The 18,058-nt window shown below is 35.9% G+C and overlaps 1 protein-coding gene across 1 annotated transcript; it reads right to left on the reverse strand.

Annotated features, from left to right (window-relative positions):
- Nucleotides 1-16,686: 16,686 nt before the first annotated feature.
- On the reverse strand, nucleotides 16,687-17,190 carry LOC130890160 (60S ribosomal protein L23a-like). Its single transcript, XM_057794168.1, has one exon. It carries the CDS (start codon nucleotides 17,188-17,190, stop codon nucleotides 16,723-16,725), a length of 468 nt encoding a protein of 155 aa, XP_057650151.1. The 3' UTR covers nucleotides 16,687-16,722.
- Nucleotides 17,191-18,058: the final 868 nt, after the last annotated feature.

Here is an 18,058-nt window from a genome sequence, read left to right on the forward strand (position 1 = left end):
CTATCACGAAATTCACAGCATTGACTTATTCTTCTTAACAGAAACAATTCTGGCATATTATCTTTACTAACAATTATGGTTTTTTTTTTTTTGGCTGAAATAGGAATAGATAATAGTCTTCTTTAAATTAATTATGGAAAGACTCAAACATTATTTTAGTGAAAATTTTCCAGTATTTATTTTAAAATTGGCCAAGCCTTGGCACTAAAGTTATGGACACTAATTTATTCTTTTAATTTGCCACACTATAAGTTGTGAATGCCAATTCAAACACTAAAATGTCTAACATGTAATGGCTGTCACTTTATTTTTTTCTGTCTATTATTAGGTACTTAAAGTAAGAGAATATTCACAAAGACTATCTGTGTGTATTTTTTCTCTTGTCGTTTCCTAAAGTTTTCATCTAGACATCTCATTTTTATTAGCTTTGTGGTTAGACTTTAGTGCATGTGCTAAAGTGAAAATTTTAAGTTACTTGAGGAATATCCTGGCATTTTACAAATAATTTACAATCCCTTACTTAATAAAAAGCTAGATTATACAATAGTATTGGAGCCCCAGACTTGAGCACATTGCCTCTGGGATCTAGTCTTGCTAAACTGAGATTTCAACTCTACAGAGAGCGTGCCTCATTTCTGAGGTGAAAACATGATCACATCTAGATGACATGAGCATCTCTTGCTGCCTTTGGGTCAACACTTGGTACCATTTGTACACATCCCACCTCATCCTAAAGTAGAGAAAGTATTTCTTTTTTCACTCAACAGATAAAACAGTATTTTTGAAAATGCATGTGTAATCAATTTGATTAATTAAATTATGTATAATCTGTGCAGTACATAAAATTAACATTGTACCAGTTCTACCGAAATTTATGAATTCTTGAGCATGAGGCCAAATGACCAAGTCAGTTCTTCATTGATTTCTTGTCAATCATTAAATTCATATTTTATTGCTCCATTTTACTCCATTGTTCAAAATTGCCCATTTCAAGCATAATTTATGAGTCCTGCTTGCTGGTTCTAAATGGATACAATATCATTTTACAGATATATTTCATACTAGATAGAAAGCTTAATATAGCTTTTCAACATTTGATTACTTCATAATGTCATATTTTTGGATTAATGGTATATTGTGTCCTATTTCACCAAGTTCAAATGAGAGCCTAATAAAATTATGGTTGCTAAAAGTTATAATTTTAGTATCTAAAATAACTAAGAAAACATATATCTAAAAGTCACACTTTTCCAGTAGTTGATCTCTCTATAAGCATTCCATATTAAAGTGATGTCAGTGTCAAAGCATGTGATTTAGTAGAAAATGACATGACCCACAAGCAGATATAATAAGAAATTGATTTTTCTAGAATCTTTCTGTCTTTGTTGCATTGCAAATAGGTGTATAACTACCTAATTGCATCTTTTAATTTCTCATGAACTTTTTACACTTGTAACCAAGAGATTTTGACAGAAAAACTGTATGAAATCACTGTTTCTTTCCAATTTGAGTCAATTTATTTGCTATGATATAATATAAATATGAAGCTGAGATAATTTCTGAAAAATACCTTCTTCAAATGCATAACCAATAGATACTATGTTCACAAAGAAAAAGTTATAACAGTGGTCAGGCTAAATATATGAGGTGATTATTAAAACCAACATGAAAAGCACTCAGCAAAGACAGAATAGTGTGGAAAATACAGTATGACTGATATTAAGATGGCATCTGCCTTCATAACCAAGTAAGTTTCATGAGTCAAGAGAGTCAATGAGGTCTTGACACTGGTAGAGCAAAAAAGGTAAAATTAATTTGCATAGTACATGTATTTTGATGTGATACCACATCATAGCCAGAAACATGAAGTTAGCAAGTTATATTCAGACACTTATTCAACAAAGAAGTGCATGATGGGTAATCACATGGTCAGGCATTTCAGAGCAGATTGACCTAGAATCGACAGAGAAGGAGGTGGATTCAGGTGTGCTGTGTGACATCCGCTCAGATAGCCATTAAAGAGAACACAGCTGATGCTTGTGAGGAAACTGCCATTGCCAAACAAAAGTATTATTGATGAAATTACAGTAAAATTGGTTCTTAGTCATTTATTTCTGTTTTCCCACTGACTTTGACTTCTTCAGAAACACATAAGTTTTATATCAATAATAGACAGATTTTTCATACTAAACTGGATTTCACACTAATGGATATGTACAAATTGTGCCAAGTATTGATACAGAAGGAAACATAACATTCTGTCGAAAGGTATAATCAAGTCGTGCTGCATGTCCTGTACTGGACTGGAGAGTTGAGCGTTTATGCTTTCATGTTCCTGTCATGGATCCATAGATGTTTTCTCCCTTTTCTCCTTCAGAGTCCAGCCTAGGCCAACGTTGTGTCCTACACATTCTTTGATAGCTAACTCCACTGATGTTACATTTTTCCTCTAAGTACTTGGTCACCTTCTAGTTATTTTATACTTAGAATTTTTGTTGTTTCCAATGCTAGTGATATTCTGTTTTGGGGGAAGGTATGGTGAATAGTGTATCAATCCAATGCCTTGGTAACCATTACATAGCACAGACAGGACTTGTGAGGAATGTTCTTAAGCATGCAACTCCATGTTTAGTTCTTTGTCTTGCAATTCCAGTATGGATTAATGATCTCACTCCATAGAAGGGACCTTCAGATACCTCCTTCACCTTCTCTATCCTGGATCTATTTAATTTCTCCATACTTCATTTCTCCCCATTATACTTGAACTAATTTGTTAAATTACCTAATATGTCTAACCAGCATTATTATAATTGGAAATACTAACTTCCAATTATATGTGTAGTCCATAAAGCATGCATTGAGAAAGTGATTTTTGCCAGCATTATTTTCTATAACTTTTACAATGCCGCATCTGGAAAAGCATTACTATGCTTATTTTTACAAACAAAATGCAGAAGATAGAAATGCTAACAATACAGTTAGCAAAAGTAGTATCCAGGTTATAAAACTTTAATGATTTAATGTGATGTGTTCCATAATTACTTTCTTTATCTGTTTTCCTTGTGTTTTATAGTAGACCCTTCATATTATTACAAGTATATTTGTAAGGCCGATTACTTGACTTGCAATTTAAATCCATTCAATGCAGCCTATTTCTGTCACCCATATGGCCTTCTGAATAAAGGCTATGTTCTGTACTGTGTCAGAGTAAGCTCTCGATGGATCTGTGGACCTCATCTCTCCCTTGACCCCACTAAACAACTCCAGCCTTAAACTACTCCATTCCTTTATGGTGGAGTCATTCCGCTAACCTTTACACTGTTACAGCTCCCTAGAAAATCCTCCCTCACTGCCTACAAAATATATCATAAATTCATCTTCTCTGCTGAATTACTCTGTTGGTTTGTATGATTCTTTCAGGACAGAGCTCCCACATATCTCTCTGAACCCAAAGCTAAGCACAGTGGTGATCACATGAGAGGTTCAATGATGATCTGTTATCCTAATGTATGATATGATGAGTTATTTTCCTTTGTTTTGAATGTATGAAGTTTAGAAAATTTAATGCATAGTTCTATTCTGAACTTTTGAAATACTGTGGTTGCTGTATTTCTAGTTTTGTCCGTCTTTAATTATACATATTTTTAACAGCTGAATTTTTCAACATTATTATGCATTTTTTGAAATTTATTTAGGGGGCGTCAGAATGGTTCTTGTTAGCATTTTGAATATTTCCTTGTTAAAGAAAATCATAGTGTTCCACTATGAATAATACTGTAATGAACATTGGGAGGAAGATATTTTAATGTGTAGTGTTTGCATGTGTGTGGCATGTATGTATGCATGTGGCAAGTGCATGTACCTATCTGTGCACATGTGGAAGAAAGATGTTGACATCAAATGTCTTTATCACTCTCACCTTTGTTTTTTGAGACAGAGTCTCTCTTTGAACTTAAAGATTATTGGCTGGCTAGGCTTGTTGGCCAGAAAGTCCATGAAATCTTCCTGTTTCTTCATCCCAGCACTGGGGTTGCAAGTACCTGCTTCTATGCCCAGATTTTTACATGGGTGCTGGACTTGAAATCAAGTCCTTACGCTTCTGGGACAAACCATTAACTGACTCAGTTACCCACCTAGTTCATGGAGGGTATATTTATTTATATTTCGCATATCAGTATGTGTGTGCACAAATGTGTTAAGGTACGTGTGGTTCCGTGTGAAGGAGGAGAGAGAGAGAGAGAGAGAGAGAGAGAGAGAGAGAGAGAGAGAGAGAGAGAGAGAGAGGAGGGAAGAAGGGAGAGAGAGAATCTGTGGAGGTTTGAAGTTGACCTTGGATGTCTTCCTCTATCACACGTTAAGCAGGTTATTTCTGCAAGCTTGGTGCTTGCTGCTTTTTGGTTTTGAGTGCCATGTCTAGGGAAAAATCTCCATAGTACAGGCAAATACTTAAAAAATATTGTAAATGCCTTGCCTTGGGCACAACATAGCAATAATTAGTGAATTAGGCATTACAGAAGAGCATACACAGTATAAGCTGGTGGCCACTGCTGTTTTTGTTAATAAATTTTGAATTTAACAGCCAGCCTCATTCGTTCTGCTTCTCTGTGTGGCTGCTTCTAAAGAGCAGTGGTAAATAGCAAAGCCTACAAAGCTGTGAGAATTTCCCCCCTAGTCTTTCAGAAAAGAAATCGCCAGATTCTCCAAAGAAACAGAATTCTGTGCTACAGTTTTCAATTCCAAAAGATATGTATAGGACAGTTTCCCCACATTCTCAGCAGTGACTGGAATCACGACTACTCAAACATTTTTTCATTTTCTAGCTAGTCCTCTTGCAGCAGAGATCTGTCGTCAGATGGAAACTCTAGATGCATAACTCTGCAACAAGAGGACTGGCAGCTTAGAAAGCTGCCCTGGAGCTGGACTATGCTTTGCTCCCCAAAACCTGTTAGTGCCTGCCAGGTGACTCCTTCCTTAAGATAGTGGATTCTGTGGTCATCACACCATCAGCTCCTTTACAATGCCAGGAAATCCGAGAAAAGCATAGCTCGGCCCATCGCCCTGTGCTACACGATATGTTGGAGGGTACTGCATGGTTGCAGATGTTTTAGACCAAAATTGAGGTCGTTGCATGAAGGTCTGCTGACTTGCTTCACCAAGGCGTTTTTCTGGGGCCACATGCCAGGTGCACAGGGGGTGATCACATTCCATCATCTCCCTGTTTCCCAACCATGGGACATGAACATGTTACAGGACAGATGATCATCTTGTAATACAATGCGACCCAATTTGCCAAATAAAAATTGAATGAAAACAGCAGCTTGTAGCAACACCTAAAATATCTTTTGAGTCATTATCTCTTTAATGAGAAGCAGCACTGGACAATTTCAACGCAAATTGTAGTTTAGCATCTCATTAACTGAATAATGGCTTATACACACCATGCATTTCTAAGTACCTGAAGAGCTATAAAAAATGCACATCAAAATGAATCCACAGTCCATTCTTCTATCCATCCTCAGATGGCAATTAAGATCTTTCTGCCCTTTATTATTTCATAATTACAATTTACTTTTTTATCTTCCTCAGATGTTAAGTGGACCAGAATGAGCTATCCAAGGAGCCCATTTACTACAGTCCTCAGTATTTACATAATTCACCCAACTGTGGCTTATCTGGATATTTGTTTCTCATTTGCCATTTGACTACAATCTTTTTTTTTTCCTTGGAGACTTAGAGGGTCTGAAATAAATGATGAGCTAACTATGTATAAGAAAGTCTTCCCAGAACATAAATTACTACTGGGCATCTCCTACTGCCAATAAAGCAAATCTTGCAACTTTTTATTTGAAGCCTAATGAGAACAGAATGTTTCTCTTTTTTAGCTCATTTAGAGCATCCTCTTCCATAAGTGATATTTTCTTTTTGGTAATCAAGTCATTACTAGGCCGATTTCACTTCTTTTGCACAAACTTTGCCTTGTGTTCATCAGTCTGGATCTTTCACTCCGATAAGCCTGGGCTAGCGGGGCTTTTATGACTGATCCCTACCAGGCTTGGATATCTGCAGGCATTTTCCTCCTGCTTCACACTGAGATTGCAATCAATCCCATCTGTTCTTCATCATTAGGAAATCACAATGTACCCAAAGCCATTCTTCAAGGGAGGTTTTAAACTTTCAAGGCATCATTTTATATATAGATGGGTGCTTTCAAGCTAAGTTTTGATCCAAATACTAGAGAAATTTCCTTAAGAGAACTTAAGGTACTTTTAGGTAAACCTCTATTGACATAAATGTAGGTTTTCATGTCCTACAATTGCATATAGACATTGACTAAAAACACTGTGTAGGTATCTAGAAATCAAGATATATATATGCCTCACTTATTGGTGTACTAACAAGACAGATGAAAAAAGAATGGTTTCCTAAGCAATTCTGTCTCCATGGAATAGTATTAGGTGACTATTGTGTGAGGAACACAGTTTATGGAATTAGTAAGAAGGACAAGTTGTTTTTCCAAACACAATGAACATAAGCCAGATAATCAATGAGGTGAATTAGCATTCTTTGATTTGGGTTTCAAGCAAGTATTCATTAACTTAAACACTATTAACGTATTTAGTAGGCTGTCAGAGTCTAATCAGTACTAAATTTTAGTCATCAATATTAAAATATAATTTTTATAGGTTAGTTTAAGTCATTAACTTAAACACTAATAACGTATTTAGTAGGCTGTCAGAGTCTAATCAGTACTAAATTTTAGTCATCAATATTAAAATATAATTTTTATAGGTTAGTTAGTATACTGCACATATTTTCAAGCAAATATAAAAAAACATGAAGTTATGAAGTCCTACTAAGTAGTGCCTTCTACCTTTATATATAATTAAAAATAAAATTCTCTTACAATTTATTCTATAATGTAGAAATAACCTGAGCACATACTGATCTACTGTGTGTAGTGTAAAAATATTTTAAATCAATACTTTCCTTGGTACAATTAATCTTACATAGTTTTACATATAGTGTGTTTCAACTGAATAAAATTTCTTAATCTCAATTTAGTTCCATTGATCCTCCTGTCTGTTTTTATGCCAATACCCGGCTGTTTTCAATACTGTAGTTTGAGGTCAGGGATTGTGATGCCTCCAGAAGTTCTTTTATTGTACAGGATTGTTTTGACTATCCTGGTTTTTTTTTTGCTTTTCCACATGAAGTTGAGTACTGTTCTTTCAAGGTCTGTGAAGAATTTTTGGGATTATGATGGGCATTACATTGAATCTGTAGATAGCTTTTGGTAAGATTGCTATTTACTATGTTAATTATGCCTACACAAGAACATGGGAGATTTTTCCACTTTCTGATGTCTTCTTCAATTTCTTTCTTCAGAGATTTAAAGTTCTTGTCATACAAATCTTCCACTTGCTTGGTTAGAGTTACTCCGAGATACTTTGTGGTTATTGGGAAGGGTAAAGTTTTTCTGATGTCATTCTCAGCACATTTATCATCTGTGTATAGCAGGACTACTGATTTTTTTTTAGTTAATCTTGTATTCTGCTACATTACTGATTCACACACCTTCAAATACCTGATTTTTGACAAAGAACCAAAAATTATCAAATGGTAAAAAGAAAGCATATTTAACAAATGGTGCTGGCATAACTGGATATCAACATGTAGAAAAAAGAAAATAGACCCATATCTATCACCATGCACAAAACTCAAGTCCAAATGGATCAAAGAACTCAACATAAAGCCAGCCACAGTGAACCTCATAGAAGAGAAAGTGGGAACTACACTCGAAGCCATTGGCAAAGGAGACCACTTCATAAATATAAGTTCAGTAGCACAGACACTGAGAGAAGCAATTAATAAATGGGACCTCCTGAAACTGAAAAGTTTTGTAAGCAAAGGACATGGTCAACAAGACAAAATGACAGCCTACAGAATGGGAAAAGATCTTCACCAACCCCACATCAGACAGAGGTCTGATCTAGAAAATATACAAAGAACTCAAGAAATTGGTTATCAAAAGAACAAATAATCCAATAAAAAATGGAATAGAGACCTAAACAGAGAACTCTCAACAGAGGAATCTAAAATGGCAGAAAGACACTTATGGGAACATCTAAAAGTTGAAAGAATGCAGATTTTGGAAAAATTATATTTTCATGATTTATTAATTTCTAAGTAAATATATGATCTAGCTATTTAGATTTATCATATTAAATATACACAACAATCCAATTTCTTCTTAGTAATGAAATTTGCTTTGGAAATAAATATGTATATGCATCTAGAAATAACATCTGGAATAAAAGTATCTATGAGAAGCAATTAACCCTACAATTTTTCTCACAATTCATTAAGGGAGAAAGGAAAAAAGTAAAAAAAAAAAAAAAAAATTGAGGAAAAGGTCAGAAATCAGAGGAGGAGCATGAAGTTTTTTTCTCATTTTCTTTGTTTCAGCCCATGAATATAGGAGAAAACAGGTTGTGTCAACAGTCTCCTATAAATTTTCATGTTCCAATGTGGAAGAAGAGACCACATTACAAATGAGTTTCCTTTCTAGCTTGTCTCAATTTGGCTATCTACATGAATAAGTAAATATTTGTAAATCCCTTAGTCTGTATTCCAACTCTTCAACTCTTCTCCAGTCAACAAAGTTTAAAAAAATTCATAAGTCATGCAAACCCTTCAATTTTCAGCCTTATGCATTACCTAATTTTATCAAATTTTCTTTCATGATATCTCTTATCAATAATCATTCATTTTAATTTAAAAACCGGCATCTTAAGCCACAATTTCATTGCCTCATAAGACATCAACTACCAGCCTACCCAGGTGTTGTCTCTAATTCTTGTAATAATGTGATTCAATCTTTGTGTAACCAACAGCAGAATCCTTTAAAAAACAACCACAAACAGAATCATTATTTACTTCTTCAGAGTGAATATCAGCAGCATGTACCATCATGTTTGATGCCAAGCAAAAAATAATATCTATTATGTATTCCCTAATGTAATTTTAGTTGGAGTTAGACAAGATTTGACACATTAGGAATTTCCTGAATATTGAACTTTATTTGGATTTGATGTTGGAGGTAAGCTATCAAGATAGAATCTATTGCGGGAAAATGATGAGATTTTTCTTCAAATTGACTTTCTTGTGAGAGACAGAGGAGGTTCATTGATTGTTCCCGCAATTATGTTCTAACACTAATAACTTACTCATTTATCGCTCATTCAGTAACTTTCAGGATATAGATGCGTTTAAGACTCTGTTGTAAAAACATTGGAACTGGTGAGCTGATCACAAATTAGTCTAGATAGGATCTCCCTAAAGATTATCAAACCCCCAAAGGTTATCAAAATGTAGAACTTTTTTAAAGAGGTGATTTGACATTTTAAGACAGTGGAAGTGCTTCTTTTCTATAACTTGTACTTTACAGGTTTGCATGAGGAATTAAATCCAAGTGGATTTAACCATTTTGTTTAAAAAGTCCTGATGGGTATTGTTTCTTTTTTCTTTTTTTCTTTTTAAAGATTTATTTATTTATTATGTATACAACATTCTGCCTTCATGTATGCCTGCACTCCAGAGGATGGTGCCAGATCTCATTACAGATGGTTGTGAGCCACCATGTGGTTGCTGGGAATTGAACTCAAGACCTCTAGAAGAGCAGCTAGTGCTCTTAACCACTGAGGCATCTCTCCAGCCCCCTGGGTTTCTTTCTTATATTGGAACTTTAATAAAGAAGCCTTATAGATAGAGATGAATTGAAAAGAAAGTAGAGTCATCAAATGTCTTTCCATTTAAGATGGACCTGTGTATACCAAGGAATATATTGAATTATTACCCCAGACCCAACAATGTAGTGTTATTTGGAATGTTTCTTTTGAGTTTCTGGGACAAAGAGCTGGAGGGAAACACCTTATGGGAGGACATGTTTATTGTGTTTCTTGGTGACTGAACATTGCATGCCATCCTACTTTGCTATTTACTACTGTGATAAAGATGGTGATCAAAAGTCATATGGGAAGGAAATGATTTATTTCAGCTTACAGGCTGCAGTCCATCATGAAGGGTAGTCGGGGCAGGAACTCAAGGCAATAACCTGGAGAAAGAACTAGAGCAGAATGTGGGAAAACACTGCTTACTGACTTGTCCTCATGGCTTTCTCAGTCTACTTTTTTATACAACCTAGGATGACCTGCCCAGGTGGCACTGCCTGCAGTGGAAGAGGTCCTCCCACATCAATTATTAATCAAAAAGTGCCCCCACTGGCTTCCCTACAGAGCAATCTGATGGAGCCATTTATCAGCTGTGTTTCTCTCTTTTGAGATGACCATAGCTTGTGTGAAATTGACAAAAAGACCTACGAGTAGTCTGTTGTAAAGATGAGAATGGCAGAGGAGTCTAGTTCTTCATGGTGTTGGGAAGACGTGGCAGTAGCTCTTCGCACAGTAGGTAGAGCAGGAGGCAAAATATGGCTGGAACTAGAGGCCCAAATGTGACCTTCAAAGTCCTGAGCATAGAGGCCTATTTCCCCCAGTCATTAAGATGCCACAGTCCTCTCCAATTGACTCCATTCAGCTGAGAAACAGGAGCCCAAACCGAAACTGTGTGGGGACATTTCAATTCAAACGGAAGCATTTGGGAATTGGGTATTTGTAAATGTAAATGAGTTAAATGAGTTTTAAACAAATTTCAGAAAGAGAGAAGAATGCTAAAGTTCTCCTTCAGAATGTTCTAGAAAGTCATATCCTCCCACCACTCAAATTTTAGATTTGTAAGCCGGGTGGTGGTGGCGCACGCCTTTAATCCCAGCACTCGGGAGGCAGAGGCAGGCGGATCTCTGTGAGTTCGAGACCAGCCTGGTCTACAAGAGCTAGTTCCAGGACAGGCTCCAAAACCACAGAGAAACCCTGTCTCAAAAAAAAAAAAAAAATTTAGATTTGTAGCTCTAGAAGTATGAAGCAATAAATTATTTTTTAAACCTCCTGGATTATTATACTTTGTTACGATAATCCTGTGAAACAGAAATAATTTTTACAGGTATTAAGTACTAATCTGTATACCACTCATCTATCACCTTTCCATCTATCATTCATCAGTCTGTATGTCTATTTAGCTATCTATCTTCATCTTCATCATACAGCTATCATTTTCTCTCCACTAATATTCAGTAAATTCATTTTTATCATAATAATGTAAACATTACATTAATAAAATGCTGTCAGACTTTGAATTTGAAAATTTTAGGGCCCCAGTGTTCTCATCTGAAACATGAATAAGCTTTATGGCTAAATAAGATGAAACTTAAAATCATACCAGAGACATTAGTAGAGGATCAACATTTTATTTTATTTTATTTTATTTTATTTTTTATTTTATTTTTTTTTTTTGGTTTTTCGAGACAGGGTTTCTCTGTGGCTTTGGAGCCTGTCCTGGAACTAGCTCTGTAGACCAGGCTGGTCTCGAACTCACAGAGATCCGCCTGCCTCTGCCTCCCGAGTGCTGGGATTAAAGGCGTGCGCCACCATCGCCCGGCTTTTTCTTTCTTTTTTTTTTTTTTATTTGAGGATCAACATTTTATACTTGCACAATGCCACACTCATGCATATACATACCCAGACAGTTTTGTAGCAAATACTGCTGACTATTCATATCTGAGTTTATTTCCTTTAGCAAAGTCTATCTGGATGGCTATACAAATACCTAAATAGCTCTGTAGCATTTAAATTGTTAGTTGTATCTCAATATCTACATCTTCTTTCTCTCAGAGCCTCACTTCAATACATTCAAGCCTGGAATAAAATTTATAGTTTATTCTCATAGAAATTACAAGTTGTAACCATGGAAATTATCTAGATATTGGGCTACAATGCACTTCTTGAATCAAACTCATTCACTGTCTGAAAAGACTCAGTGCACCTTTCTCTCTCTTATTGCCTGCTATTTTCTGGTGTGTTAATGGCACAGCAGGTGTTGAAGTTGTCACCTTGACTATCAGCTACAAGCAGTGTTCTCTATGGTGAGTGCTGAATCAAACAATGAGGGATTAGTGACTATGGTTTTTATTGTATTAACTATCAGATGTCTGCTCCCTAATAATGTGCATATACTTAAATCTCAATATAATGAAATGAGATCTATAAATGGATTGAATACAAGATATTCTGTAAGTGTAATTAAATTTAATTAAGCCTTTCAGATTTGTAATGAGGTTTTGAATTGATGTGGAATGTACAAGCCAACCACCAACTGTAGAGTCTCAAGCATTTTGTGGGAGACACCTGGAGAATGTATGTAGTAGCGACAGTGGCTTTACTTTCTAGCTTAATATTACTAACTGGAGCATAGAGACGTGAAAATAGGCAGTGATGGCAAGTTTGTTGTTGTAACTGTTGCCTTCCTGTAGACTCTCTTAAACATGTGTCTGTTGTCAGGCTAACAAGCTTCCTGTCCTAGCATCTAATCTTGGCTCTTCGCTGACTAACTAGGGCAGGATGTCAGTGTCCTGGAGTGCCATCTTTCTTTCTTTGATTTGCTGTTGTTGCTCTGCATTTTCTAGTTTTACTCTCCTGCTGCTTTTGAACCACTGGCAGCAGGCCTAGCCTTTGACTCTCATCCCTTTGGCTTTATAAATCATGGGAGTTGTCTATTATAAGTGCATAAAAAGAATTTTGGCCTTTCTCTTTTATTTTTCTTCCTATGCATATACCCCCTTCCTCTCTCCAAAGTCACAGTACCTCTGTGTCATCTGCCAGGACAGTTGTTAGTAGTAAGTCTTACTCGTTGACCTCAGAGGTTGTATATGAGAAATTAACCGCTGAGAACTTGTCTGGAATGAACTCCCTTGTTTCCAGGGCATTTTATGTATTGTGTTTCATTATGCTTCTAAGACAGAGCCATGTAACAAATGTAAAGATCAAAAATATGGTTGACCCTGGGCTCCCATTCAGTGTTTGCTCTTTCCTCTTACTCACACATGCTTCTGCGTGGTCATGTGCTGTGGTTAGGAGTCCCAGGAGATTACCACAGCCATGACGAACATCAATTTCTGCAGTTGTCTTTGAGCATTATCCACAACCAGAAGCAACTGAGGAAAAATTACTTAGCTTTGTAGCTAAATAATAAGAAACTCAATAAATAAATTTGCCTTAAATAGAATGGAACTCAATAAGTGATGTTCAAATATCATTCAATACACTATGCAGATCAGTTACCTTCCTATGTATTGTTCAAATGAAAAAGGGTGAGGTTCATTTTTTTTCCATTTTTAAATGTTAAAAATGACTTAAATTATAATTTAATTACAAGATTTTTCTTCTTTGCCTTCCTCTATTCAAATCTTGCCACATACTTTCTTCTTCAAATTCATGGTTTCTTTTTTCATGAATCATTTTGTTTTTCACATACGTTATATTCTTAACTACAACTTGTTTAGTCTGTGTAATGCTACCTGTAAGTATATTTTCAGGTCTGATCACTTGGCAATAGATAACCATTGGGCTCAATATACTCACAACACAAATCTAGAACAGTTTTCAAATTATAATATCAAGGAAGAAACGTAGCAACCAAACAATTTTGTATTACGTTTTTTATGAGGTTCTTTTTTTAATGAGTAATTTCTCTATCTTTATGTCAACCTAAAATAATTAGCCTATACTAATTTTATTAAAGTGTCAGAACAGTCCAAAAAATTAAGTCATGTGAGGAGAATTCTAAGTTCTTTTAAGGAAACAAGGCAAGAGTCTCATGACCTCTGTTTCTTCAAAACAGAATAGTTCTGGAAATGAGCTTTTCTGTTCCTTCAAGGCAGAGTGGATGGAAGTGATTTTACTTCAGGTTGTTCATTGCAATTGACTGTTTCTTATTTATATGTCTCTATGAAAAAAAATGACTTTTTTTGGCACGTGTGGCTTGTTCTTGTGATTGTACACAGCTTGAACTCATGAGAACTTTACTCAGGTGACTTTTCTTAGCCATTGGCGTATAAATTGTCTGATGCTCTGAATAAAGTTGCATATTGAATAAGACTTTACTCTGCTTCACTTACCAGCTCCCTCTCCCAGATACCCTGCCTAGAGTGGTGACAATTAAGAATGAAGCTCTTTTGTAAGACAATTAGATATCATGTGTAAGAGTTTCTTACAGTTAGACAGCTAGTGTATACTATACAGATGTATTGGTATATAATTATGCATGTATTATGTATTAGCATGTATCTATACAGTAACAGACATTAATTTTATTTGTTATTTCATTATTAATTAAAATGGAATATAATATGTAATATATTATAAATAATGCAATATGTAATAATATAATTATTATTAATTATCCCACTATTTGTGATACTCAGATAAGTAATTAGCTAGTATGTGGCTAAAACAAGAAATCAGAAAGAAGTACAGGCAAGATCAAACACTTACACTAAAGTGTGAAATTGATTGCTGTGAGGAATGCTACCCTATCTTAAGAAATGCCAAACCTTTCCTTCATTCCTATACTTTCATAACGTCAATTTTTCAGGGAGTTAATACATTGTTTCTGTTTCTCCTAAATCATAGTATTTTCCCCCTTTGGGTGGTCATTTTATATTTGAGCCTTTCTCATTAAATTGCAATAGAAAACTTGCTTTGATTTGTATTCCAGCCAGACTACCTTCTGCTTTCTCCCTCTCCTTTACAGGCAAACAACAGCAACAACCTAAGTGAGAGTTCAGAAGGGTCCAAAGGACACAAGCTGGGCTCTGCTGCCTCCTCCCCTCACTAGTGATGGCTCTCCTACCATCACTTAATGGAGGCTTATGAAACTTTCCTTTGTTGGTTCAAATCTTGCATTTGGTTCTAAGGGCTCATCATGTTAGCTATTTCAGAAGTGATCTGATTGACACCTGACTTTGTTTTAATAACACAATTAGCTTTCCTTCTGAAGTGATGATCAGTTCCCTGCATTCTTGTGGATGCTATCTAAATCATGGTGGCTCTGCATAGTTTTCCATGTTCTCATCTCTACCTTTTCTACACTCGCTTCATGATGATCCAAAGCTAGCTCCCGACTTCCTTAACACCTGACAAGCCTCTCATTCTCGCTCTTGTTTCATTCCCATGTTGTCATTCTCTATCCATCCTGCTACCACAAAATTAACTGCATTTGTATGTCTAATTATTTTTAATAGCCATTCCAAAAATAACCTTCTACTTCTCCTCCATGCTCCATTTCTAAATATTCCCCATTAAGGAGCCTTCATTACTGCAGTCAATGCCACAGAGAACTCTTCCCTCTGGACAGTTTCATATTAGAGAAGCCATTCGTAATCCTTTCCTTATCGTTCCCATCAGTTGTGCTTGCATTACGTCAGAGGAGCTTGACTTCATTTGAAAATCACCATGGTTTTGAGATTTTGTTTTCGTTTTTCTTGTTTCCTCTCATCTCTTTATGGCAAGACTTGGTTTTATTCATTTAATAGTTTATTCAATTATTTCATCTTTATTAGTCCTTTGAGAATTTCATAAAATTAGTTTTTATCATGTTGACCCTCTCCTCTCACCCCAACTCTCCTCAAGTCCACTCCCCCTTGTCTCACCACCCTTACCAAATCTTTTTTCCTGAATTAAGGCCAATTTGCACTGCCCATGTATTATTGGATTTGTGTGCTTTCAACTGGAGTTATCAGAAACTACATCCTGGGAAAAAATGACTTTTCCTTTCTCAGTGACTAGTAATTGTGAATAGCTTTTTGACTATGGGTGGACTTTTGTGCCCAGCTTTCCTGCATTCTAGAATTTGGTCTAGTTTGGGCTTGATATGTCTTGTCACAATATCACAGCTCTGTGCCTCTGCTGTGTCTAGAAGATAGGGTTTCCATGTTGTAGCCATCTGTCACTTCCGGCTCCTATAATCCTTCTGCACCCTCTGCCATGATGATCCTTGTATCCTATCATTGGTTTTTTTATACATCACTATTTTTATATGATTCACCCCAGACTTGTTTCTATTAACCAAGAATAAAAATCTCATGTCATATTTCTTTTTAAAAGAGTATTAGTTTACCCGAATTATCTCTCTCCTCTTTCTTTCTCAACATACACACACACACACACACACGTACACGTGCATGCATGTACATGTGTGTGTATGTGTGTGTGTGTCTTCACACCAAAAGTCTCTTAGGCAATTCTGTGTATTGTAGTTTATAAAGAAATATTTCTATACCATCATAAGTTATATATGTAAACATTTGTAAACATATATGTTAATGTGCTTTTTTGTATGAATCCTAATTGTAATGCAAGCTTTAATCTATCTTGTTGATCTCTAAGTCATAGTTCCTAGAATAATTATTCAGAACATAATTAACATTACCTAAATGTTTGATGAATGAAGATATATGCCCAGAATAATGCTTATAAGAAATACCTGGTATGCCTGGGAGTATTTACCTTGTAGAAAGATGACTCAAGGGATACACATGACTAGCTGGAATTAAAGTAACCTAAAGAAGGATTGAGAAGATGACTCATTGTTCTAACCTAACCTATCATCTAGTTACCTTTAAAACCACTACAATAACAGAATATTTCTTACTTTCCTCATTAAGCCTGGGACAATGTAATTATCATGTTATAAATCTAGCTCCTAGTACTATTTTTCCATTTTTTTTTTTATGGTGAAAAAGTGTATATTTAGAATTAGCCGGCTGGGCTCAGTTTAGATGATTCCAATTTTGTTGGCAACATCCAGAGCATCATAATCAGGAGCCAACCGAACATATGCCTTCTTCTCTCCGTCGGGCCTTATGAGGGTGTTGACTTTGGCCACATCGATGTCATAGAGTTTCTTCACAGCCTGTTTGATCTGGTGTTTGCTGGCCTTGACGTCCACAATGAACACAAGTGTGTTGTTGCCTTCTATCTTCTTCATGGCTGACTCGGTGGTCAGGGGGAATTTGATGATGGCATAGTGGTCAAGCTTGTTCCTCCTGGGCGCGCTCTTCCGGGGGTATTTAGGCTGCCTTCGTAGCCGCAGGGTCTTGGGCCGCCGAAATGTGGGCGATGTGCGGATCTTCTTTTTGTGGCTGTGGACGGCTTTCAGCACTGCCTTCTTGGCTTTCAAGACCTTCGCTTTAGCTTCGGCTTTGGGAGGGGCAGGAGCTTCCTTCTTCGCTTTCGGTGCCATCTTGACGAAAAGGGTCTCCATTTTTTTTCTTAACTTTCCATTACAGTCACTGAATTACTTCTGGGAAAATGTGAAAGTTGTATTAGGAGAGACAGTATGAACCAACTTTCTCCTGGGACCATTACATTTTAACAGTAAAAACAATTTTCATTTTTTTATCGAGGAAGTTTATTGTCTTAAGCATATGAAAGAAGCACCAGGGAATTTGGGATGGGATGATATAGGCATTTGGGCCCTTTGACCTGATTCATAATCAGGATTATAGGAGAGGAAAGTTGTATTTAATCTAGCCTTTTATCTGGGACCATGAAATAAACTGACAGCAGGGAAAGTAATATTAAAAGTATTAATTTTTAATATTACATGCATGGGTCAATACTAAATTTATTTTAAATTAGTAACAGAGCCCCATAGTAATGTGTTTATAAGGAATGAAGTATATTTCATGATAAGATGGTCAAATGGCTGTAGGGATAAACAAATATGTCCTTAGAAATATAAATGGAAGCTAACAAAGTTTCTAATAAGGCTTTGAGTGTCTTGTCATTTTCTAGTCTTCTGTATTGAATCAGTTTTCTCTGACTGATGGAACTTCCAGGGAGCAGACATGTAACTAAGATCCTCTTGAATGTTTTGATTTTAGGTAGAGAAGAAGAGTTCAGAGAGAGCTCCCCATATTTGTTTTAATTAAGAAAATGAATTTTGCTATAAAAACTTGCAAATAAAACACATTATATACCAAATTTCACAGACCCAAGTCTGTACATCTCTGTAATGCCTATACAGTTAGTAGGGCCATTCTCTTTTATTTATTAGGCATAAAACTATATTAGGAAAGTATAAAATCCAGTTTCACATCATCAGAATG

This window comes from Chionomys nivalis, chromosome 18 (genome assembly GCF_950005125.1).
Source record: "Chionomys nivalis chromosome 18, mChiNiv1.1, whole genome shotgun sequence".
Classification (NCBI taxonomy): domain Eukaryota; kingdom Metazoa; phylum Chordata; class Mammalia; order Rodentia; family Cricetidae; genus Chionomys; species Chionomys nivalis.

Excerpts from the sequence above, each read along its gene's own strand:
- LOC130890160 (XM_057794168.1), bottom strand. The coding sequence starts at position 17,190 with ATGGCACCGAAAGCGAAGAAGGAAGCTCCTGCCCCTCCCAAAGCCGAA.